Consider the following 27495-nt stretch of genomic DNA (forward strand, 5'->3'; position numbering starts at 1 on the left):
CTTATTTCCCTGTTTTATAATCTATAAGACACATCACACCCACTGGACTATACTGAGTTCTAAATATTAAAATCAAAAGCAATGTTTTATGTCATTGATACTGCCTCGCAGCTGAGACTGGTATTAAACAAAATCCCTTTTGTAGCTTCAAAACACTCCCATATCATAATGACACAGTGTAGGTCAAATTGTATAATTTGCCCACAATGAAAACCTAAAATAAAGTACATGCTAAGGACAAATTCTAGTCAGTGTGACAAACATTTAATGAGTGCTTACTATATATGAGGCACTGTTATTAGGACCTACAAATACCACAATGAATATTTTCCTATGCTATAGACAACCTAGTGGAGACAGAAAAACAACCAAAGACATTTAACCTAATATGCTCTGGGAAGACTGGAGTGTTAGGAGAAAAGAGATGAAGAGGATTTGGTTCATGCAAAGGGACCAGGAAAAGCTTCCTGAAGGAGATGATATCTCAGCTGATTCTTGAATCTTATATATTACTGTGTCTAATTTCCTACTGGACTTCTAGGAAACTGTTCCGCAAATTTTCCATGTGTATGTCACTTTTATCTCCTCAATTTCACTCTACGTTCCCTATGGGCTGAGACCTTTTGCACATTTAATATTTACCAGTGTAATTAGCTCTTCAGAAACTGTTAACTTAGAACCTTCCATTGTTCCCAGTACTCTCATAATTCCAATCTTGTCCTTCATCTACTAAACAATCTGTTTTGCATATACCATATAGGAACATGCATCACATTTAACCTGTCTTTAGTGGGGTCACGAATGATGTAAATTAAATTAAAAATGACAATAGATCATTCAAGTCTGTACCACGAGCATGTAAAAATGTGCCATGAAGCAGCAAGAAGGGACTCTTTTTATCTGAAGATGACCAGGAACACGCCTGGTCATTAAAATAAGAGACAGGCATTTCTCCAAAGACATACAGATGGCCATTAGACATATGAAAAGATGTTCAGTGTCACTAATCATCAGAGAAATGCAAATTAAAACCACAATGAGATATCACCTCACATCTGTCAGAAAGGCTACCATCAATAAATCAAAAACAACACATTTTGGCGAGGATGTGGAGAAAAGTGAACCCTCGGTGCACTGTTGGTGGGATTGCAAAATGGAAAACAGTATGGATGTTCCTTAAAAAATTAAAAACAGAAATACTTTACGACCCAACTATTACACTTCTGAGTATTTATGTGAAGAAAACCAAAACGCCAATTCGGAAAGATATATGTACCCCTATGTTCACCACAGCGCTATTTACAATAGCCAAGTTATGGAAGCAACCTAAGTGTGCATCAATAGACAATTAGATAAAGAAGATGTGGTACACATATACAATGGAACATTACTCAACCATAAAAAATGAAATATTACCATTTGCAATGACATGATGGACCTAGAGAGTATATTATGCTAACTGAAATAAGCCAGACAGAGAAAGACAAATACCATATGATTTCACTTATATGTGGAATCTAAAGAACAAAATAAATGAACAAACAAAACAAAAATAGACTCATAGAGAACAAACTGGTAAGGAGGTTGGGGGGCTGGCTGAAAAAGGTGAAGGGATTAAATATAAATTGGTAGTTACAAAATAGTCACAGGGATGTGAAGTACAGCAGAGGGAATATAGTCAATAATATTGTCCTAACTATGTATAGTACCAGGCGAGTACTAATCAGGCAGATCACTTTGTGAATTACATAAATGTCTAACCACTATGCCATGCATCTGAAACTAGTATAATATTGAATGTCAATTCTAATTGAAAAAAATAAAAAGAGAGACAAGAAACTAAAGCAAAGAAATGAGCTGTGCAAATGTATCCAGTGCTGAGGCAACCCAGACTGTCGGCATCGGTGGTAACCTCAGGGAAATGCACAATTTAGTACACAGAATAACAGGGAACAAAGGCTTGTGAAGGATCACTGCTATTTTAAGGAGCATAACTTGATCCCTAAGCATGTCACTGATGTATTTAAACAGAAAGCAATAAGGTCAGATTTAAGTTTCTTGGTTCCAGGGTAGAAGATTGAAAGGGAAGAGTCTAAAAAAGGGAAGAAACAGGAGAAAACAGTAATCCCAGAGACAAGGGGGAAAAGTGGAGTGGGGGTGGGAGGGGATGAAGTCATACTGTCAAATACTGCAGAGGGACTGGGCAAGATGAAGGCTAAAATGTCCTCCCAATCAAGGCACTCTGGTGGAAAGCAGTTTCAGGGCAGGGCAGATGACAGATGTGATCACTTACTGTCACAGTGAACGAGGAATAGCATGACTGAATATGAGCCACCTTAAACTTTGAACAAGGAGAAGAATTAAAGCCTGGTTATCTGGATCTTGCCTATTCTTTAAATGTTCACATCACTTCCATCAATAACCATTAAAAATTACAACTAACTGTTGAATGATGTGGGGTTTGGGGCACTGACCCCCTATGCAGTCAAAAATCTGACTCCCCCAAAATTTAGCTGTCCCTCAGAATCCATGAGGGATTGGTCCCAGGACAACCCATGAATACCAAAATCTGCAGATGCTTAAGTCTCCAATATAAAATGGTGTGTATCAGTGCATTAGTTGGCCTTCTGCATCTGCAGACTCTCAACCATAGATTTAAAAAGTCCACATATAACTTAGCGCATGTAGTTCAAACCTGTGTTGTTCAAGGATCAGCTGTTACCGTACATGTAATAGCAACCTGCTGGTAGCTTGCTACTTACTTTGCTGCTATAACTGCAGTGATTGGAACTCTGAACAGGGGACCTGCATTAGGGGATGCTATATCATAGCCACACACCTTGAAAAAAGAAATGTTAAGTTTCAGTATCCATAAACAAACTTTTAACAGTGAAAAAAAACAAAGAGAAAAAGGTGTAATCTATTTACAGAATAAATTAATCTAACACTAAAATTTAAAGTTCCTAAGCACAAGTTGCTATCAATTTTCTGATACTGAGTCACATAATTATTGGCAAATAGCCTAAACAAATACACACAGGACAACCCTTGACTAATGGGGAAAAGAACTGCCACACACTGCCAAAGTACTTTAAAACATTTTAAAGAGTAAAGAAAGTGAAAATGGAGATACACCAATACCTCTGTAAAATGTAATCCTTCTCTTAAGCCCCGGGGATCCACACGTATATTTATGTGTCTACATTGATTCATGAGCTCCAAATGGCTGGGACACTGAACCCAAGATGAATTTGAAGTTAAAGCTAAATGAAGTTGAAGGGATATTTTTTCAGAGTTTTCTGCATTAAAAAGACCAAAAATTGAAGATTAATACTTTTTCCTTTTCTTTCATTTTAAAAGGTTCTATCTTCTTTCAAGAAAATTTAGCAAATGAGTTTGGTTGGTTGTAAAATATAACCAACTTAAAAGTCACAGAACCTTTTTCACTCAGTACACTTGTGATCCATCCACACTTTCGCCCAACACTGCTCTACAACCTTAAAATAAGGAATTTTAGCACATAGTTTTCATTACTGTATGTGGACAATAGGATTTGACTGAAATGAAGACTGTCATATGTAAAGTGATGACTACTTTGTTTATATCTCATTGAGCTGAAGTTCTCTTTTAGCTCCTTCTACCACTTCCCACTCTCCAAGAGAAAACTGTCTTATATTCAAGTAGTGAAAATAGGAAAGAAATGAGTTTCATTATCCACAGAGTTATATAACTCAAGGTCACTGAAGGTCCATTTTACTGTTTTTCTTGGTAGTCAAGACGCTAACTGGATTGCCATTGTATTGGGATCCTAAATGCCATCACCTTTTTTCTAAAAATCCATAAAATTTGAAATGATAATACTGTCAATTCATGTTTCCTCTTGAAAACATTATCCCAAACAGCAATTCTATTACATTATTCATTCAAACCACATGAGCATTTCAGCTTACTGTCCCCGTTTACTTACCAGTATTTTCAGGAAATACAGGTTCAATGCCAACGCCATGATCTGAAGGTGCAGCCACCTGAACAGGATCTCGGAGGTAGATACCACGATTATTTCCAACGGTAACAGTGAAACCTAATTTATTAGCAAATGCTGTATTCTGAACGAGGTAGTCATAGGCTTTATCAACCTATTAGAATACAAAGAGTAAGATAAAAACAGTTAAGTCAAGAAAATATTTTGTTGCAAGTTATCAATTTGATTTCACTTGTAGCAAAGTACAAGCAAAAAGTTAGTTTCTACATTCTGCTTTCTAAAATTAAGACGGGAATTCTAGATTTTTAGACAAAATACTAGTCTAACTACTGGACTCGCTTTCCTCTCTTCTCTCTTTATTCGCACTATTATTCCCAAGTAACCAAAGTTAAGAACTCTTCTATATGCCATTATGATTTACCAGTTCTTGCCCTTTACCTCTTTCCTTTGAATTCCTACCCTCTATGTGTCCTATATCTATTATATTTCTCTTCCTGCAACAAATTTATCTTAACTAAAAAGTTTATTTTCATATCCTCTGTTTACAGTTCAGAGACTACTATAATCATACAATCTAGAATTAGATACACTCAATCATTATTGTAAAAGGAAATATCATCCAGTAATTACTAAGATACCATCTTAATGATTTACAAATCATGTCTCATAAACACAATACCTGAATAATACCATGTCCTTGGGCAAATACTTCTATATTGTCAGCCTTCACTGCAGTGTTCTCTAGCGCTCTTCTGACTGAATGAACTGTATAGTTAACAGTATTGGCTTTCAGACCTAAAATTTAAAAACAAAAACAAGAAAAAACTGTTAGAGAGCTCGTGCAAACCTTTTCCCTCTCATTAGTATATATAACATGTATGTTCTCTGGCTTTAATGTCTTGTGCTTTATTTAACACTCATTTTTGAATTTTTTTTTAACTCAACTAAACAGTCTGATCAAAACTGCTGGCATCACACAAAGACTTCATTTAACAATAAGTACTGCATTCCCATTATACAAAGGCACAAATGCAGGCTATGCAGAGATATAACGTAAATGTATGAAGTAGATACCTAAAAGGCATTAGAACGACATTTTCTTTTAAACATTACTGGTCAAGCGATACAGTTGCTGGTAGTAGTTTTCAACACAGCTGCATGTTACAAAAACCATGGGAAGTTAAATAAGCAAAAAAGATGTTGAGGCCTCAACATAGACCAATTAAATCGGCATCTTTGAGACTGGATCCCAAGCATTAATAATGAATTAAGAGCTTCCTGGGTGTTGACAGAGAGCACCCAGGCTGGGAACTACTATTCTATGGGAAGGATATGGAGGCCAACAATCTGTAAATCCTGTATTAATGACTATTGTTAAAGACAAAAGCAGTACGGCATTTCTGTCCTTTCCAGAGCTCATCCAACTTGTAAACACCTTTGATATTGTAAAAAATGAGCAAAACAAACATGGAAATATTATGCTGCTGTAAGAGCAAATCAAGAAAGTGAGCGATTTTGTCAGTGAGACTCCAAAAAAAGGTGAAGCTCTAGCAGAGGAATGATCTTTACATCAGTCAGATTTTTACAATGCAAATGAGTTTACAAAGCTAAAAAAATGGCAGAAAGGAATCCTAGATAGAGCACTATCCCTAAATACAGGAGGCATGAGCAACTTTGAAATATCTGGTCAGGTTAAATAGGACTAGAAACCAGGGTGGAGAGTCCTAGGATTTTATTTGAGAGACACTTCTGAGGTGGAATTGTCTCAATGGTCTGGCTACCCCGACTTTCGGACATAGGCAATGCCAGTGCCACCGTATTTAATACCATAAGCCTCCCGCACAGCACCCTTGAAATTCTGATCTCTCTTTCCACTTCATTTTGCTCCACGGCAATCTGTACTACCTTCTAACATGTAATATAAACTATTTCTTATTTTGTTCATAGTCTGTCTCACCCAACTATAATATAAACAGGTATTTTTGATGTTTTGTTCACTAATTTGGCCCCAGAGCTAAAATGATGATTGACAGTCATTAACAGCCAATAAATAATTTGTTGAATGAATGACTACATATCCAAATCTTATTACCACATTATTTTCCACCTTAAACTTTACTTTGAGCCAGGACTTTACCAATTCTACCACATTTTCTCACTATGAGAATATGAGAAAACAAAACATCTGTCTGCAATACAGTAAGATAAATTTATTCAATTATTTTTTATGACTACCATCTAATTTTATGCTATAAACAAAATTTCTAGATACTTAACACCTACTTTCTTAACCTTATAAATTATACATTTTACAAACGGGACTAAGACGAACTATAAAACTATATATTTAAAATCCATTTTATAGTGCCATTTCTACCTCATTAAGAAAAATAATTAAACTATGACTGAAAATTATGCAGAATAGCCAAAAACTCACCATCGTTTTATTGGAAATTTAGAAATAGTACCATGAGAACACTAAGCAATGTAGAGCACTAAGCAACATTCTTACCTGAAAGTATCAGGGCAATGCCTCCACACGCATTGGGAGAAGACATAGACGTCCCATTCATTAGCTGAGTTCCTCTCAACGTCCAGTTAGGGACAGAAGCAATGGCTCCTCCGGGTGCACTGATACTCACTCCAAGGGCCCCATCAGCACTAAATGAAAAGCCATTAGTTTGCTTACAATGGTGAAAACTGAATAAACATGAGCATTCATAAAAAGGCCACTGGTCAAATAAATTACAGCACCACAAACTATTTGCAGTCACTGAAATCAATGGGGAAAAATACCCAACACAACTATTTCCATATTAAGCAGAAATTTTTTTCCTTGTAAATGGACAAAATCTATGTGTGTATGTGTAAAAAGTATCGGGTGTATTTATTGAGGGAAAATAAATATCATTGCTCAGACTCCTTGATGAATGGACTTTTGTCTGTAACAAGTAGAAGGTTTATCTTTGTCTAAAGTTTAAGAGTCACATTTTTAAAAAGCTAGTAAAATTAACTTTAATAATTTTTTTTTAACCCAACATATCCAAAATATTTTAAAATGTAATTGACAGGGGAAAAATGAGTTAATTTATAGTCTTTTTTTTGTACTAAGTCTTGAAAATCTGATGTATATTTTGCACTTACAACACATCTCAATTCAAACTAACCTCATGTGACCAGTGGCTGCCATTCTGGACAGGGCTTAAGTCAACAGGGTTGCCTCATTGAGTGTTTTGACTAAGTAAGGTCTAATGAATTAAAATCTATAGAGATCATCATCACATCATCACCAAACACAAGCTCTGCCCTCTTTTCCAAGTAAAGGAATAATGTAATGGCACAATACTTCCTCCTACTGGGAAGAGTGACCATAAGTTCCCCACAGAGGATGCTGGCCTTTCCATTCTACCATTCTTCCCCCAACTGACTGAATTATTCTTATTCCAAGCTAGGAATACTAATACGATTTAGTTCCACATTTTTACATAGAGAGCTGAACGCAATGCACATCAGATCTTCCTTTTGAAATGTGCTAGTGTCAAATATTGTTAGGTAAATATCTGGCAACATATAAATATTTTCATGCGGTATTACCAAGTAACAAAAGTAGGTTACAAAAATGCCTGAATAGGGTGATCTCCCATTTATGCACAGAATGATTAAAAGATGTTCACCAAAATGTCACCCAAACATATCACAGATAATGAGATTTAGGGTAATTTCTATCTACCTCTTTGCACTGCCTATATTGTCTACCAATGTTCACAATGAGCATTCAGTATCTTATAACTGGGAAGAGTCATGAATTCAAACTACTTCCTATTGCTTTCTGTTAATTTTCCACTAGTCTGTTAAAGTGGCTAATCATAAAGCATTTAATCAGTATTCTAAAAATGGGTTCTATGAAATACATATAAAAACTTAATTAAAAAAATAAAATTTTCCTAATATAAACTTTACATATTCCTTATAAAAACCTTAGACACTATGTTTCTTTAAAATAAAAAAGCTAGTGATAGTTTTCTTCTAAAATACAATATATAATAAAAATTCAAAATGTTTATGTAGACATTATGTGGTAATCTGCCTTTAAGAAATATGCCATACTTGCAAATACCAGGGAGTCAAGTAAACTCTTTGTCTGACAGTCTTTCCTGACAAAGAGGATTTTTTAAATAGTACTACAGAATGTACTTGTTCAGTGATCGTTAGTCAATGTTTTGTTTCATACTCTAATATTTAAACCACATATTTGCAATAAGTCAGTTCATAGTAAATATGAAATAAAATCTCTCAATGCTTAGAAAAAATGGTTTGTGAATCATTATCTCTTTAATTCAAGCTTCCTCCACAATTAATGAATTTGTTTCCTTAAAATAATTGTTTAAATGTTCTTTAGGCAAATAAGACTGACAAAGGCTGGTTTAGACATTCTGTAGTACTTTATTTTTATGCTGAGTGTAATATAAAACATTAAAAATCAATTTTAGAAGAGAATTAACACATTTAATAATTAGTACATTTATTAACTGAATATAAAACACATGAACCTTTGCCAACTTTGCCTCTTATTCCTAGCCACTCTTATTTAGTCATGTGGAGTTTCAGGCCAGCTAGTTGGGCTGATGAAGGCAATCTATGGTGATGATAAAGGCAAGGCTTGCTGAACCACATGGAGATCCATAGCCTGATTGCTTTTAATGACAGTTATAATAAACTACTGAATTTATTTTTTAAAGAAGACATTACCTACAGAAGGGCAGGAAGATACCTGTAATTCAGGATTAAACTTAGCATTACCACATCTGATCTGATCCCAACCAATTTTTCTGATCTTATTTTCTAACACTGCCTTTTTTATTTTATACTGCAGACAAATCTAACTACTAGTTATTTTCCCCAAAACCCTTACACTAAAGCCTGTTCATCTTTGGGCTCATGCTGTTCTTGCCATATAAACCTCCTCTCTTCTCTCTCAAAATCCTATCCATCCTTCAGGACCAACTCCAATACAATCTCCTCCTTGATGGGTTTCACTCAAAGGGAAATGATTGCTTCCACTTATATAATCACATTGTCTGAAAATGAAATCGTGAACTCAGATCGCAATCTGCTCATTTATGTCTTGCCTACCGAAGGCAATAAAGTATTTACTAAACTGAATTCAAAATCTATTCTGTTTAAAAAATCATTCCAAATAGGTCAAGGGATGAATTAATAGGCTTTATTTTCCAGAAAGGGCCTGTACACACTAATAGCATAAGTTATTAGATAACACGAGGGATTGTATAAATTAGAACTTAATACACCTCGTGAGAAAAATAATCAATTCCTGGAATCGGATACATATAGTTCACAAAAGGCTTCAGGAACCAAAATGTTCATTTATGAACAGAACCTGCCTACTATGAATTGTACCCAAAACTGTTCACAGGTATAAACAATGTGATGCTTTACAAAAGCTTGGGGCTTTTGTTTCACCCAAGGTTAAATATCAAAAATATTGCAAAAAAGGCTTTCTCTCCTTTCTAAAGATATTGAAGTCTTTACTTTTTATTTAGATCCTCATAAATGAAAGATCTGGAGCACAGGTTTAAGAATTACACTCAGAAAAGTTAAGTCATAAACCAGGAAGAGTTTTGGATGCAATGGTCATTTAACAATCGTCATTTAATATCTAACAATAAAATATCTGTAGTTTACTTCTTTAATGATCAGTTTCCTGTGATGTGATTGTTAATCAAAATGAAAATGCTGAAAAAGTAAAAACTGACAGAAAGAGTTAGTAAAATTACCAAAACTCTGTCCCTCCCCACCACGTAAAGTTTAACCAAATGTCTGTAATAGTCTCCATGTCCTATTCTCAACCTACCTGGGGCCTCTAGAAGACCACGTATATTGATTTGCAGGTAATTTTTCTCGCAGAGAATACTCAGCAACCATCATATCAGGAGAAACATAAGCACCAACACCTGTGAGATAGATTACAAAATATAAAGGGACACGAAATAGAAATCCTAATTCTAATACACTAGTCACTCAGCTGTGTGGCCTTGGGTAAATCACTTGATTTCCCTATGCCACAATTCTCGCTCATAAAATGGAAAGATAAAAAAACTTAACAAAGTAAAGTTTACTATGTAGCAGACATAATCTATCAGGATTATTATGCGGATTAAGAATAATAATGTACCTAAAGTGTGTGCAGGTGTAAAAGAAAAATAAAGAGGATGTGTTTTAAACTATAAAATATAATAGAAAAATTAAGTAATTAGTTGACTGGTCATTTTTAAATGACCATTGTATCTAAAACTCTACCCATAAAATCAGCAGTATTCCTTTCCTCAAAAATGGCTATAATAATGGGCAGAAAGGAAAGACATAACATGCTACAGTCTTCTAGAAAGATAAGCAAATGTAGTCCAGTCAGACTCTGAAACATATAATATAGAGATCAAACCTGGTTCTTTCATTTTAGAAATTTGGAAACATCTCCTAGAGAGGTTGGGAAAATGTACAAAATACATATGTATGGCTGGCAGAGAAAAGATTTAGAATCCAGGTCTACCAGCTTCTAGTTCTTCTTTATAACATACACATATTCAGTGTAGAGAACATGTGGATAGAACATGTGTTAGTTAAGAGAATTTAGGTTAACAATGTTGTCACATAAAATTACAATCATTTTGTAAAATTTAGTTCAAAGTTTTCTGTGAATAAGGGACTAAGAAAAGAAAAAAGCACTGAGTATTATAGCAGAGCAGTAAATTTTGATCTTTAGATACTTTTTAGATCTATTTTGTTTCATTTTCATTTGTTTACTTAAAACATATAGAGCTGAAATACACAATGGATATATATCATTGGCAGATACTGTTGTCTTATCACATGATGTAACAGAATTACTTAAGCAACAGGTTTTAAATAACAGAGTAAGGTCTACCTTGCTTAAAATTTAGAAACTATAAATATAACCATGTCCTATAAATATAAGATCACTGTTATTTTAAAACAATAAAAATTTTAAAGGACCAGTTTCTAAACTTTGATACCCAAATGTAATTATATTTATAATATCTATAGTATTTGTGTATCTATAACATCTATAATATGTATATATCTATGCAGTTACTAATGTATACTCCAGAAAAATTTTTTGGAACCAGTCATGCATCTAATCACAAATGTTAAGAGGTATAAGATCTATTTTGATCTCATATTTAAAGATGAACAAAAAAATTTTAGGCAACATTTACCAAATAGTTATTTCTCTCAATTCATCCTCCTCATTCATGCTGCATATTAAAAAAAAAAAAGAGCGCAGGTTTTGTGTTTCGTGGGTTTTTCTGCATAAGTTGACAGCTACTGTACTACAACGTAAACTAGTTTTATTTTCATAAAATGACTGCAACTAATTTTGATTTCCCATAACTCATTAATGGGCATTTTTTTTTTCATTATAGTGAAACACATAACATATCCAAAGATTAAAAAGTGGAAGAAAAGCTACGCATTCATGGAACGAATATGTTTCAACTGCTTCCCTTCCTTTATATCTGATTCTTTCTCCATGCCCCAAGAGAAATTAAAGGAAAAAAGTATACTATAAACAAGTAGTCATACACTATAAATAAAAAATAAAGCAAGTGTCTTTATTTACATTGTTCACTTAGTCTGGAAAGCCCTTTCCTTGCTCAGATCTACCTACTGAAATCCTCATTCCCATACTTTTTCCAGAAAGCCTTACCTAAATTCTCAAATCAGAAGTAGCTGCACTTTTGTAATCCCACAGCACTGTTTGTACTTCCATTAAACTACTTACTCCAGTCAACTGTAAACTCTAGATGAGCAGGTCCCTACTAGATTGCAGTTGCCAGTATACATAGGGTTGACGGTGTCTTGCATATAATAGAGATCCAATTAACATGGGATTAATGGAGTATTTTTGTTTGCTGTTCAACAAAACAAGTCCATTTCTAAAACAAGAAACTAACCTATTACGCTTGATGTAGTTCCACCTGGACAACCAACTGTAGAAAGGCATGGACCATTATTTCCAGCACTTGAAACATAAATGATATTATGCTTCCATACTGCTTCATTAATTACTTCACAAATTCTCCTGAAAGAGAGAGAGAATTCCTCTGAACATGAAAAAACTGTCCTACATTTCAAGAACTATATTATTATGTGAAAATATTTTCAAATTGACTTATACAAAAAACAAACTAAAATATGGTTCCAAGAAGTAGTCCTAAGACAACGGTTATAATTAAGGAGGTATGCATTAGAATTAGTAGACATTTCTCAAACTATAAACGCTTAGCCTCTATTCCTAAAGTATTTATAATACCAAAATATTGTTAAAATGTATAGTTAAGTAAATTTAGGCACCAGCCACCAATGACATTTCGGGTGATATACCCTAGTTAGGTTTTAGTGACGAGATGGAGTCATGAAGCCAGGTTAAACGTGGAGAAAATGCTAGATACAAAACTGAAAACATGTGGGGAAAACTACAAAAGGACTGAAAGCGAGTACTGAAATATTAGCAGTGATTGGGTAGTGGGACAATAGGTGGTTTCACTTCCACTCCTACTTAAAACGAGGTATTCGGAAATGACTCTTTAAGGGATTCCTATATATATCTATGATTAGTAAAAAAAGTGAAGGAAAATAAGGCAGGAGGGAGAATTTAAGATTAAACTTTAAAATATCAGAAATCTTGCTTGATAGCAAGCAAGAAAAATGCACTGGTATTAAAGGAGATGAAGTTAAGACTATGAAGAAAATGGAGTCCATATAATGAAGGTATAGGGTCAAGGACACTCCAAAGTCGTAAGTGTGAAGAAAGGAGTATTCGGGAAAGATGACTTTAAAACAGTGAATGTCAAAGGAGAAGAGAAGGAAATAGACTTAGGTAAATAAGATACTGAGCAAAGAAAGGGACATTTTATACGTGCGTGAATAAAACGACTGAAGAAGACATGGTGCTTGTTACATAGACAAGAAATGGGTGTATCACAAGAAACCTAGAAAACTGTAGTACCAGTTATCTAGGAAAATTAAGGTATTTGATAACAGTAAACTATAAGGTCTGGCATGGTAAAAATTTTCATTTTGGCAGAACTTTATTAAAGAGCTTCAGAAACAAGATAAGTATATATGGATGGCTTGGTGGTGGGAGGAGGGAAAGATGATCAATAATATTCTAAGATAATTTCAAAGTTATTAGTATGAAGTAACATGACATCAAAACTAAGCCACTGGATTTGGCAACAGGAAGACACTGATGACACAGGGAGGAGGAGTGGGGGTGTGAGACATGTCAGGATGGACAGAGGAGACATAGAAACAATAAATATACACAACTAAGTTTTCCTGGAAAAGTGAGTGAAGGCAGTGTGAAATGAGGTTTTGTTTCTGTTTGTTCTAAAGCTAGCAGATTCTAGAGCATGTCTGTGTACTGAGCGATAATAATCCAAGAAAGGAGAGGGGAAATGGGAACCAGATTGCAAGTGCTTGAGTGACTTTTGATACTGACGCTTCTTGCATTAGAGTCAGAGTAGGAAGGGCATTAAGTCCCTTACAAGGGCATAAAGACCCCTAATCAAAGACAATGCTGTGTTATCATTAGAGATCTGTGGTCATAAACATAAAGCGTGATGTCAGTGTGCCTCTCCGGCAAAGCCTGGCAGATCAGGTGTGGGATCACGGAAGGAAAAAAACAGGGTTTCTAAAAAAGTTCAGGCTTCCTGTGGATGAAGAATTCTAGTGATGAATGGGTCGTGGAGTCTACCTGGCTAGGAGACAATGACATAAAAGATATGACCATGGGGATGGGGGCCACGGGTCTAGATAGGGGTCCCCAAACCCTGGGCTGTGGACTAGTACCAGGCCGTGGCCTATTAGGAACCAGGCTGCACAGCAGAAGGTGAACAGCAGGCGAACGAGCCAAGCTTTATCTGCATTTGAAGCTGCTCCTCAGCGCTAGCATCACTGCCTCGGCATCACTTCAGATCATCAGGCATTAGATTCTCAGAGTAGCACCGGTCCTTGGTGCCAAAAAGGTTGGGGAACTGTTGGTCTGGGAGATGTATGGTTACCATCTAACCACGACTGCTCTTTTCAGCTGTGATATTCAATTCAGTTATGAAATGCATTTCATAGTCTTCATTGGCTAAGGTTCATGGCTAACAATTGTCAAAGAATACTTACCCTGAATTTGGCCAGTGAGTTGCTTCTCCATAGCTGTAGTTGACAAGATCACACTTATGATTTATAACTTCTATCATCTATTAAAAAGATGAAGAATCTAATTTAGGCAGCAATTTACAGAAACATAAAGGCATGGAATCTCACTTTCTTAACCAGTCATGTTCTAATTCAAATCCAAATATATGTTACTTCTAGGCAAAGGTTAATAAACTTAAAAAAAGGTCGGGGGAGACAGAGTAAGGTAAGTAGTCTATAAAAAAATAAAACAAACATTTGCAGAATGGAGTGGGGAAGAGGAAGCTGAATGTTTCTTACTAAATTCTAAAATTGCTAAAGCTAAAAATATAATTCATATGTTAAAATGAACTGTAGAATATTACTTAAATAATTCTGAGGCTAATGGAGCAAGTCGGCTGAAAGATGTGGGGGTGTTTTTTTTTTTTTTTTTTTTTTTTTGTTAAAGTATCTCAAAATAGCTTGCTAGGGGATTTAACTAGAAATGAGAAGTATAGTATAAATAATATTTTCATATTTTCCAAAAAATTTTACCCTAATAATTTTTAATAGCTGAAAGAGAAATTAAGCGTTTTTGCTTTTAAAAACAAAATCCTGTATACCAAATATAGTTCAATATATTCTTGGAAAACCGAGAGCACTTAATAAATCTAAAAATATCTAACATCATCAATCATTAATATTCTATCGTCACCTCACAAATACTTACAGCTCTTATAAGGCCTGTGCCTGTTTCCATTGTGCTCAGTCTTGTATCTCCAATCTTGATTGAAAGAATCTGGGCACCAGGAGCTACACCATTCCGTTCAGGTTCTTCGGGAAAATGTCCAGCAGCTATACTTGCTACATGTGTTCCATGAGCTCCTAGAGGCAAAAAGACGGGAATATGACAAAATAGTCTCCCAAATTCAAAGTATTAACCATTCAATTCAATTTGCATATAATCATGATAAAAATAATAAAAAAAAAAAAAACTTTTTCATCTTAATATCTAATAACATATTACCTTAATTCTCTTATAACTCCCCCAAAAATGACTCTTTGAATTCCATATAATATTCTGGTACCTTAGATTTTACCCTGTTCACTGAAAGCAAAAATGCTAGTCACAGGGTGAGAAAGTATTTGCAATATATACAACTGATGAAGAACTTATATCTAGAATGTAATCATTCAAAAGAAAAGTGAAATTGGTACAACACTTTAAAAAGCATTTCACAGAAGAGAAATGGCACATAAATATACAAAAAAAATGTTCTGCTTCATTAGTCTATCTGGGAAGTGCAAATCCAAGCCACAATGAGATACCTCTACATACCTTTCAGAATGGCTAAAACTTTAAGGGTGACAACAGCAACTGTGGATAGGGATGTGCGCTCATGCATTGCTGGTGGGAGAGTAGACCAGCATTTTGGAGAGCTGAACACAGGCATACCCTACTATCCAATATCTCCACTTCTAGCTGCACACCCAAAAGAAATGTGTATACACGTACACTAAAAGACATTTGTAAAAATGTTCATGGCTTGTAAAATTCACAAACTTGAAACAATCCCAAGATCTAACAATAGTAAACAGTGTAGTCACAGATTGAATATTATACAACAATGAACTACTTCTATACACTATGAAATAAACATAAAAATAAGGCTGATCTAAAGGAGTCACACACAAAAAAGATATATACTGAATGAGTCCATTTATATAAATGGAAAAATACCATACTAGGTTGAACCATGTGCAACTACCACTACTTAATCATTTCTGACGTACAAAAATAGCAACACCAGAAGGCTCAAACTAATGTGCTGACAGAAATAAGGACAGTAGTTAACTTTGGGAGCAGGGAGCGTAGGTTAGTGGTTAGGAAGAGACATGATGGGGACTCTGACAATATTTTATTTCTTGACTTGGGTCGTGGTTACAGAGGTGTCTACTCTGTGAAAATTCAATGCGTGTGTAATTTATGATTTGTATACTTTTATTTACATATGTTATATATCAACAAAGTAAAATGAAAACTAAAAAAAACTAGACCTTTAAGTGAAAATGTTTCTTAAAAGACATGGATAGAGAGAAATATCCCGCTACTGTCAGATAAACAACAATACAAGCGCAATGGTAAATGACACATGGCATTGGACCTTAATGTTTGGGTGACACTAGAGAAGTTGGAGCTCCAGTAGAAATGAGAGCACATAAGACTTTAAACTGAATCTGCTACAATGCTGAGACTCTTCTGCTCTAGATAACTTGCCACATAAGATAATGGACCCAATGTTACCAATTCTTCCCTTATTTTTTCCAAAATTCCAGGAAAGTTGGATTTTAATGTAACTTTCTCCCCCCAAAACACCTTGTTACCATCACCTAGCAGTTAGCGTGGCTAAACTTAAGCAAAGTGATCACACCGTCTGTGGATTAGAGTGTAGAGCTTCTAGGGCACTCACACTCTGCTGGCAGAATGTGGAAGGGTGCAGCCCTTGTGGAAAACAGCTTGGAAGTTTCTTCAGAAGCTAAATATAGACCTACATAACTAACCAGTTCTCTCAGAAATCAGTCCAAATTAAACAAAAACATATTTCCACACAGAGACTTGTACATAAATGTCGGAACAATCCAAATGTCCATCAAGATGAATGGATAAACCAGGGTATATCCACATGACGAAACGCTACTCATCAATAAGGAACAAGCTATTTCTAATCATAATATGGGAGAATTTCAAACCACTACTTGAAATACAACAGGCAAAAAAACTGTTTTTTATTATACTTATGTAAAATTCTAAGAAATGCAAAATAATTTAGAATGACAGAAAACATGAGGCTACCTGGGGATGTGGGTGGAGACAGGGCTGAAAGACAAGCAAACTTGTGGGGGTAATGAGTATGCTCATTATCTTGCCTGAGGTGATGGTTTCCTGGGTGTACACATCCATCAAAACCTGTCAAATTGTTTATGTATATACACACACATACATGTGTGCATGTACACACATGCTGTTTATTGTACTTTGGCTATGTTGCAATAAAGTCAGGGGAGGGAGACAATAGTTAAAGCCTGCCTACTTCATTCTCTTTGCCCCTTCACCAGTAGTAACCACTATCCAGAAGCTGGTATATATACTCTTTCCATCTATTTTTACCAAACACATTTATCTATAAACATTGTATAGTATTATTTGGCATATTTTACACAAATGTTTTATCATCAATTTTATTAAAATTTATGTATTTGAGATTTATGAATATGTGTATTATGTAGATTTACCCATTTTGATAGCTATATAACATTCCACAGTATGAACAAGTTTTTTAAAAAATCTATTCCTTTGTTGATGGGTATTTAGACAGTTACACCCTACAGTACAAAGAGTCAGGTAAAAAGATCCTCACTATAGCATTCTGTGCTAATTTTTTTTTTAAGTTGGAATTTCTCAAGGGTTAATAATTAGAACTGACATTATTGTTCTTAAGATGAATTATGTTTATGGATATTTGGTGGTTAAACCATGTTGGTACTCTTGAAATGGATCCTACATGATTACAACTTTAAAAGACAACATCTTGCCACAGAATCAAATAACATTTATTATTCTAGACCTAGTTCTTTAGTTGTATTCTCCAGATTACTTAATTCTCTAAAAGGCTAGTTTTGGCTATTGGAATTTACCATCTTTCACTTTGTAAATTTATCTCTAATTAGCAAGTCTGAAACAGAATACCTCCACTGGTCACAATGGAAAGCAGATTTCCATCATCATATATATTAACGGAATAATTTAACATCTCAGCTGTGCCAAAAGAGCCGTATTCTTGGGCTTCTTTGTAGTTTCTCAATACAGTAGATTTACTCAAGTCCCCATCTTCATTTGAATCAATGCAGGCTCTGTAAATTGAGAATATAGGATAATGAAGTTTATCTATTTTCTTACTTCTCCCCAAATCACATAATATTGTTTCTCAGGTATCTTCTTACTACTCTATTTCTACCACAACGAACATAGTAACCGCCTGATTTAGACTCTTGTTTCATAGTCATCTAGAGGAAAAGCCGTTAAATGGAGCCATGTAACAAAGGGCTTTAGGAACACTGTCCATCACAAAACTCCAGGCAGAAAACCTTATAGCCACTGAAGAAATTAGACCAAAGCTTAGCCTAGAGCTTTAGAATAGTTTAGGATGATTCTGACGCATAGCCTAGGCCTTACTCCTTGCTTCTTCTAGAATCGGCTTCAGGAATCCAACAGCGCATGCCAGCTTCTTGAAACTAGAACTATATCAAGTCTTGGTCCCACAGGTATAACAGCTTTGGGCAAACACTTATTTTTTACAAAAAGCATTTTCTACATAGTTTTATGGTTGTCCTCTCTGCTCTTCCCTATTTTAGCTTTTTAATTGAACAGAGGGCATTTATGATAAATACTAAAGTGTGTATTTCATTAACAAGCTATAGGAATATGGAAAGAAGATCTCTGAAATTGTTAGTTTGTTTTTATGTATACCCCAATGTAAAATTATTTATATTTCAAAAAAAGACATTTAATGTAGCAAGATATGAGACTAAACACTTGTAAGCAAAATTAGGCAAAGAGAAAACAAGTAGCTTATCAAATGGCATTAGGACTGAAGTTAGTAGGTAAAACGTATGCCATCAAATCCTCCACTTTTGCTAGAAAGAGTAGCACTTTTGGTTCCAAAATGTATGGTTAGTATCCATCCTGGAAATCATCTCAGATGTCCTCCTTTTCTTTCACCCAGACCATCATACACTAAATTTCTAACAGTTCCTCTCTTGTCCTCTAGATCTTTCTTCTCTAACCTTCAACCCCCTTTCCTGTCTTAGCTTAGCTAACTTTCGGTAATCCTTCAATGAAATCTTTCTTGATGCTTCCTAGACAGGTTCAGCTGTTGCTAATACTTGCTTCCACAGAGTCTAGAGTCCATGGAGTAGCTTCTAGAGTCTACCTGGTACAAAGAAGCTATTCAAATATTTGCGAAATGATGAAAGAATGAGTGAATCAACACCTTCAAGAACATTCTCAGTGCAAATACAGTGATGCATTTCACAGATCAGTTTCTTATAATCACATGAAGTGACTCAACAATTCAAGCACACTATCGTAATATAAAATTTAATGACTTCACTAAATAACCCTACAGAGGACAAATATGAATGTGGTACAAGGTTATAACTTTCTGAAGGTCTGGTTGGTTTAATTTCAGGAACAGTTTACATGTGAGAGAGGTGGTAGGAAAAGGGGTTTTGGGGTTACAAATTTCTAAACATTTTTAATATACCACTTTGTTCAATTTCCTATGGAAAAAATCCACAGCTTTCATCAAAATCTCAAAAAACAAACAAAACCATCAGCCAACCAAACAAAACCCTGGGATAACAAGATCAAAAACTACTGAAAAGAAACCAATGAATGGTCTTTCCTTTATGTAATCTATTAACATATACTGTTTCTCTCTACTAGTTGTTGCTCTATATGGAGTGACGCTGAGTTAACCCTATACATCCTAGCAAATTAAGAGTACAGTTATATTAGGATACTTGCTAAGTGCAGAGATATGGGTCCAACGATCAGTGTAAATGTGGCAGGGGGAAGGCACACTTAACATTCTTTGTAAAAACAAACACATGGTACTTAAGGCCACTTTGGCCTCTCTAAGAAATGGTTGGCATTTCTGAAAAGACAGTATCTAGGTTTGCCTTAGATAATTTGGCATCTTCAAGATTCTCCTAAAAAATTCTGGATCTACCTCTGAGATTGAGGGGGGGAGGGGGGTATTAAAGCTCTACATGATATGCAGTATGATGCCAAAAAAAAAAAAAAGGTTAAATTATTTCTAGTAGCATCTGAAAGCATGATTTTGCTGCATTTTTCACTCATTATAACATTTTCTAAAATGTTACTCTAATTATTTCAGATTATATTTCATTTAATGTTTGATTAAATTTCATTTCCAACATACAAAATTCTAAAAGATGTCTTAGAATGCTGTTGACAAACTGTTATAGTGTATCATTTACTGTGTCAACTGCCTTAAAGACCAATAAACCTTTTGGAAACATATACTGGCTGACACCTTTGACATTCTGACCCCAAATTCCTGCAGTCTTTTCAGTTATATGTAGAAAATACTTTAACTGAAACCACCTATTGCCCCACTAACCAATCCCTGCTAACTTTATAGTATTTCTTTAAGTTCTTTTGTAGTATATTTTGAAGTATATGTTTCCCACATGTACTCAGTTTTATATTTAATATTTTCCTCACATTTAACCTTGCCTCCTCTCCCACACTACAATTCACCTGAGCCTTATCACTGAGAATGAGTTTATCATGTTACACCACATGGTGGATGCACCAAAGTTTGCTAAACCATATGCTTGAATACTTTTTATATTACAAACATTATGACCGAAGCTTTCTGCAAAGCATTTAGACAAAAATTGTTCACAAATGTGTGGACACTTGCATATACACACATACCTGAATACACACACAAAACATTGCATTAACAATTAATATCATCTGACTGAAATACACAAATTATTTTATTAACAATTTCAATCCCAAGGGGAGCAGGCACGTCTCACTCAACTGAAAATTTTATGTACACGTTGTCAGAGATGAGTGATTACCCACATTTATGAGAGGAAAGCATTCCTTTAAGACTGTACTGTAATGTAAACGATCTGAGAAAAGTAATCAAGTCATCATATCTTGTTCTGTATCTGATACATCTGGGCAAATGAGTTTTTGTAGATGAGCAGGGACTCAAACTACGAAAATATTCTTGATTTCAATTTTAAAAAGGTCTTTGGTTTATTGCAGGTACCCTAAACCATATATATGCCAAAATATCTATATTAAGAACATATTCCTATTTCCATGCAGAGAGTAACTGAAGAGGCCATAGTAGCCAACTCCAAGAAACACACTTGCAGTGTACAATTCACTAAGAAAGAAACTGAAAATGTACATGATAAGTAACTTGGTGTAAATCACCATTATTATTAGTAGTAGTAGCAGCAGCAGTAATAGCTGTCATTTGAGTACATACTGTGCCTAGAAACACCAAAGTTAATTTTCATGAAATCCTCTAGGAAGGTACAATTATTACCTCAATTAACAGATGAGGAAACAGGTTTAGAGAGGTGTAGATAAATTGTTCAAGGTCACAACGCTAGGATTCCATCTCAGAGAATGAACACTATTATACTGCCTCCCTTCAACCTAGCTCCCTGTCTCCACTGAAATACCTTCACTCAACTCTCCTTCACCCAAAGTAGATGCTCTATAAGTCTCCTGCAGTTACTTCTCATGTGGCCCAGCTTCAATCAGAAAAACTTCAACATGTACCAATGATCAACCCGCTACTACCTGGTTAACGATAATTATCTGGTTAGTGAAATAAGTTTCTTTAAAACACATAAGGGTTAGGTTTAGTGTCTAAAATACTAAGAAGTTCAAAATGCTTGTCCAAAAGTACCCTAAGTCAATTTGGCTCTCAAACAGTTTTGCTTAGTGATATTAATGTCACATAAACCAAAACTCTGGATGGTTCTGAAGATTTAATGTTCTTCAGAATAGATAAAAATACTTTGAAGAGCTATGAATTACATAAAGTTTACCTCCAGACTTCACCATCATGCCATACCAAACAGTCATATACCGGGCCAGGATCACTATATTTTTTCTCAAAAGAATTTAGCAATTCCACTTGACTTTGAAGCTCCTCCTTGATTAGTTTATTTGCCTAATTAATTAGAACATACATTAATATCAGTATATTTTATACACTTGAAGTTATATTAACATACAACCAAAGACACAGTGTGGCCCAACAGCCATTTCACCCTGAAAAAATGTAAGAAAATTTTCTTTTCATATCTATACAACTTATAGTTCAATTTAATGATGCAGATATTAACATATTAAACATTTAAAAAATACTTCTTTTATTCAATCTATCTCATTCGGTCACTCACTCCACCCACTTTGGGAAGGACACTGTTACATGTGTTACACGTTGGTGATATCATTTGGCCAAGATATGTGTTGGTCACGTATCTGTAATCTCCATAACTCATTTCCAAATGTTGCTATAAAACAGGTTATCTATAGACTTTCAGAATTTTCATATCGTGACCATTTCCACTTAAAATGCCAAATAATAGAAACCATAAACTATCTTATCTCTTTTAGTATATGCTAAGTTAAATACATACTATATTCATGACCATGTACATACAAGCTGCTATTTAACCTTTCTGATCAACAAAAATGAGAATTTCATATGCTTCAACTTAAGTATTTTTAAACTATATACTACATTAGACTAATTCATCCTTAATAGTCCTAGTAAATAAAAATTTAATTTTTGTATGTTCCAAAAAGCTTAAGTCGTGCTTTGTTTTTAATTATTCAACATATTCAACACTTATCCTCCTTAAAGAAAAAAAAGACAATTATATAGACATTTTTGGTATGCAAAAGAAAACAGATAATTAAATCTAGATTCCTCTTTTATACAGTTAGGTGAATATACATACCTCTTAAAATACTATATTTAATGTGTCTAAAAAGAGGCCGAGTCAGGATAAATAGTAATTTAATAAAAAATTATATGGCGTTAAAAAAGGATACTGTACACAGATTAAGTAAATATAAGTTAAATGTGTATACAGATTTATATAGGCCAGTGGTCCTCAACCCTACTTGTTAAAGTTCACGGGTAGCTTTTAAAAATGTCTGCCTGCCTGCAAAGTTTTGATTCAGCTCCTCTCAGGGCACAAGCATTGGCACTTTTAAAGCTCTTCATATGATTCTAATATGCAGCCAGGCAGGGTTCAGAATCACTAATATGATTCCTTTTTTGATTAGGAAAAGGTACATGCATGAATTAAACTTCAGAAGAAAAAACAGAGTTTTTGTTACCATTCCTAAGGGGTGTTACTTTGGAGGCTTTCACTTGCTATTTTATATACCTGTGTTGTCCATAAGTTTCTACAACTAGCACATATTTACATAATAAACCAAGACATTATTTTAATTTTATAAATTGATTTAAAAAAATTTACTGGCTATTTAACGATGCAGAACAATGGGAACTGTCATATACTTTCTGTGGGACTATGAATTGGTATGACCATTTTATGACCCACCAAAAGACATACAAAAATGTGTTCAAAACAGCATTTTCTTCATAGCCAAAAACTAAAAACGAAGCAAATACTAACCTGCAGAGGGATATCTAAATTGTAACACATCCATCACAAAGCAAGGAAAGTGAACAAACTACTTCAATGCCCCCCCAAAAAATGGGGATGTGTCTCACCAATAACTGAATGAAAGCAGCTATACACAAAAGAACACACACTGTATGATCCCATTTTACTATATGATTCCATTATAACACTCTTGAATGATTTTGCCTATAAAGGCAAAATCATTCAAGAGTGTTATAAGTCAGGATGGTGGTCTCTTTTGGGAAGGAAGAAGAAAGTAATAACTAGGAAGAGATACAAGATGAAGTTTGCGAATATGAGAGTGTTCACTTTGCGATAATTCATGACTACATACGTGATTTATGCCCTTGTACATATTTGTACTGGACACTCATTAAGAAGTTTTTAAAAACTGATACACATGTGAATTGATTCCAAATAATAAGGAAAAAATTAGTAAAACTAAACAACTTAAAACTTATGAAAAAACAGTCTATTAATTCTCTAAGAATTCTATGGCATATGGTTCTATGGTAACATGTAAATAAAAACGACTAGCACCAACTTGAGAAGGGCAATTGTTGGCAACATCAAATTCTTCCTGTTTCCTACAGGCTTCTGCCAGGGCCACTCTGTGAACAGGGTCCCAGATTTTTTCCTTCCGTTCTTTCTGCAAAGACAGAAAAATTACCTCACGATAAGGTTGACAAATATTCAGGTAAACCTAAACAGCCAATTCATGTGGACTTAATTGTTATTAGCTGTGATGCTACACAATTCTCATAGAGGTTAAAAAAAATTATGATCAAGTTGATAAAACAATGAATCAGTTATTAAAAACTGATTAGTTAATTCACTGCACCTGGGTTTTAAGAGAACAAGTTTACCAAGGCACATCCAAATGCATTTTTATACAACGTAAGCTTCCAAGAATAAATCCTTCCAAGAATAAAAAATACTATGTCTAATAACTGAATTCTCAGTCATTTAAGTAAAAGAAAATACTGTATTCTGGGACATTACAGAACTCAGACATGTCTCAAGCCAAGAGCAAGCAAGGACAGGAGTAAGACTGTAGCTGCATTTTGACGGACATGCAGGCTTCCTCAATTTCCTCCCTCTCTAGCTTATTTTTTTCCGATCCTCTTTGACTTGACGAGTTTGTTACTGAAATTGGTCTTCTTTCATCTCCACTGTCTTTATCCCATAGTGCCTCCCAATGGAAGTCTACTAGTTAAAAGAAATCCTTTCCAATAAAATAATCAACTTGACTGAGCTAAGGAAGAGGGTTAGCTCTAACTTTACTACTCTATATTTAGATGATAATTTGTATCTTAACACAATTGATTAAATTTAATATAGTGCATAAAAATATTGTGCTATCTATGTTTCACTCTGAAAATTTTAAATAAAATGATATCCAATAAAAGTTATGTGCATTATTTTTTAATAATTTTTTTTTGGCAGAATGACTGGAATCTGACTAATAAGTAATGGTTATATATGTAATACAACGAGTAACTTCCTATGGTTCACAGACCCCTGGAGAAGCAAATAATAATATTATGATTAGATAACAGGGCCCGAGTTCTTATCTATCAGGCTAATTTTCGAAGATTACATCTTGTTTTACAGTTGAATTCCTGACCCTGTCTGTATCAGCTACTAGAATATAGCAGCCTTCTACAGTGGCACTGCCAAATATGGGAGCCACTAACTATATGTTCCTAAACTTAAATTTTAAAATATCACATAAAATTAAAATTTCAATTTCTTAGTCATACTAGTCACATTTCAAGTTCTCGATAGTGACTACCATATTGATATTGAACATTTTGAACATTTCCATCATAACTGAAAGGTCTACTGAAGAGTGCTGTTTTAAAGCAGGCTCCGTATCACAATGATTTACAGACTTGTGTTTCCTATATGTCAGCTGCTTCAGGTTTGAGTAACCCTTTCCTTAATACTAAATGACGACTGGCATCAAGAAGACTAGTTAAATAGTAAAACAGGACAAATGGTCATAAAAACTATAGGAATGTGAATAAATAAGGCAGTCCGGACTTTAAATCAACTGTCCAGTCTTTCTGAGGTTAAAAAAAAAAAAAAGTCCTTCAAAAATCCAATGAAAGCTATACTCCATCTCCTTGAAAAACACAAATACACAAAAATTTGAATATAATATCAGTGTATTCACATATTCCCTAAGTTTATCCATGTATTCAAGATTAAGAACCATGATTTTTAAATTGGTAACATTTAACATTCCACTGAACAGTTTCTTTAAGCAATCATTGTTTGAAAGCCTATTATCCTCCAAAATAATTAAGAGTGAGATTTTATAAATTTTTGTCTTCAGGAAGAATAAAATTTGAAAAAGAAGTCATTGATATAAGATTGTACATTACCTGTATCCTTTCTTTGAGAGCCTTTGGATAGAAGTCATAGCCATTTTTTATGCCAATATGATATCTGCCTGAGGGATTTGTCCAGCTTGCAGGAATCTATAAAAAATAAAGTAAATTACTGATCCACTAAATGATTCCCAATTCCAATGATTTACTACTGGAGGAAAAGGTATTTCACTTCTATCCTAATGGCTCGACTTGGATGAGAAGGCTCATGTATTAGAGCACTATTTCTAATATTCTAAGGTGCCACTTGATACCTCTCTGGCTCTTCTATCTCATCCATAAATAAGATGGTTCACCTAGAATAGCTTTCATTTATACAATGCTTCAGTTTATAAAGAGCTTGTAACATATGCAACCTCATTAAACCACTAAGATCTTTAGTTCTAAAGCACTAATGACCTCACCTCTTGTTCACCACTTACTGCTCATAAACTAGTCAGGAGAGAAAACAATTTACAGAACCCCTCTACCCTTAGATTACTTATTAATAACAAGAACTTCACTCGGCTCTAAGATACAACAGGGATAACGCTTAGAAACTAAATAAGTGCTCTTTGAGTTCTTAAAAAAAAAGCTCTACAAAATCTTTTTAATTATATATAACATCTTATAAATCTTTCAACTATCTCAAAGTATTTAAAAACAACACTTAAAACTTTTAATTAACAGAATGATGTAAAGACTACGCCAGTTTACAAACAGAGAAAGCAAAGAAGAAAAAGAAATCAAATTGTTTGCCTGAACAATAGGAAGGTTGAAACGAAAACTAGAATCTAGTTGTATCATGGAAACCAAAAAATTCAGGGTAAAGGACATGTGATTTAAAGTCAGATAAACCTGGCTGTGAATCCAAACTCTACTAACTAAGTGACACCTGCAGGCTACTTGTTTATCATGTGTAAAAGGAAGAAAATAATGCCTACCTTATGATTCAAATGAATAATAAAATGCACTAAACATCAACCAACTTGAAATGTCAATCAAGAAAATGTGGAATAGTCATACTCTTTATAATCACAGGGCCCATGGTCATTAAAAACAGCTTTTAAATGTGTATACATTATGAGGCTGAACTACCATCACTCAAAGTTGGTTGATTCATCAATCTCATAAGCAACATCTTTAAGTCACTCATCCGCATGTCCTTCATCAAATTATCCCCCAGGCAGGAAATTTTTAGAAAAAAATTTTCTCACAGCTAAATAAAGGAAAACAATCATTCACAGAAGTTCAAAGATCTACTGACTTTTAAAAAGCCTGCCTATCAGTAATCATTTCTGAATGGATGTCTGGAGTATGTGAAATTTCAACTATGTTGGCATACAAACTTTCACTTTTCATTCAAAACTTATCAACCTTCTTTACAAAATAGGAATTCTTAACTCTAATGTTCTTGCAACAGCCTGTGACATAATACTAAAGGGTTGTAACAACAGTTAGTCACTAGTTAGCAAATTTAGAATATTTTATCTCAGGTGTGCCACTTCACAGATGGCTTTGTAACACTAGGCTAGTGGCAACTTCTTTGTGGCACGAGATTACAAAAAGCCTTGAACTATCAAAGGATTAAATGGAAAAACTAAGTAAAATAACTGCTAAAGAAAAACAGCTATTAAG

General features: G+C 34.4%; 1 protein-coding gene across 1 annotated transcript in view; it reads right to left on the minus strand.

Annotated features, from left to right (window-relative positions):
* TPP2 (tripeptidyl peptidase 2) overlaps positions 1 to 27495 on the minus strand; it is a 65342-nt gene that overhangs the window by 24542 nt on the left and 13305 nt on the right. Inside the window, exons 5-17 of the mRNA XM_025044981.1 lie at positions 25873 to 25968; positions 24027 to 24131; positions 21866 to 21990; positions 17943 to 18106; positions 14925 to 15079; positions 14201 to 14277; positions 11977 to 12104; positions 9855 to 9954; positions 6495 to 6643; positions 4662 to 4777; positions 3968 to 4136; positions 3142 to 3299; positions 2763 to 2839 (exon numbers count right to left, since the gene is read on the minus strand). Of these exons, the coding sequence (XP_024900749.1) occupies positions 2763 to 2839; positions 3142 to 3299; positions 3968 to 4136; positions 4662 to 4777; positions 6495 to 6643; positions 9855 to 9954; positions 11977 to 12104; positions 14201 to 14277; positions 14925 to 15079; positions 17943 to 18106; positions 21866 to 21990; positions 24027 to 24131; positions 25873 to 25968 (1619 nt within the window). The remainder of the gene's footprint in view (positions 1 to 2762; positions 2840 to 3141; positions 3300 to 3967; positions 4137 to 4661; positions 4778 to 6494; positions 6644 to 9854; positions 9955 to 11976; positions 12105 to 14200; positions 14278 to 14924; positions 15080 to 17942; positions 18107 to 21865; positions 21991 to 24026; positions 24132 to 25872; positions 25969 to 27495) is intronic.

This window comes from Pteropus alecto, unplaced genomic scaffold (genome assembly GCF_000325575.1).
Source record: "Pteropus alecto unplaced genomic scaffold, ASM32557v1 scaffold13, whole genome shotgun sequence".
NCBI classification, from domain to species: Eukaryota; Metazoa; Chordata; class Mammalia; order Chiroptera; family Pteropodidae; genus Pteropus; species Pteropus alecto.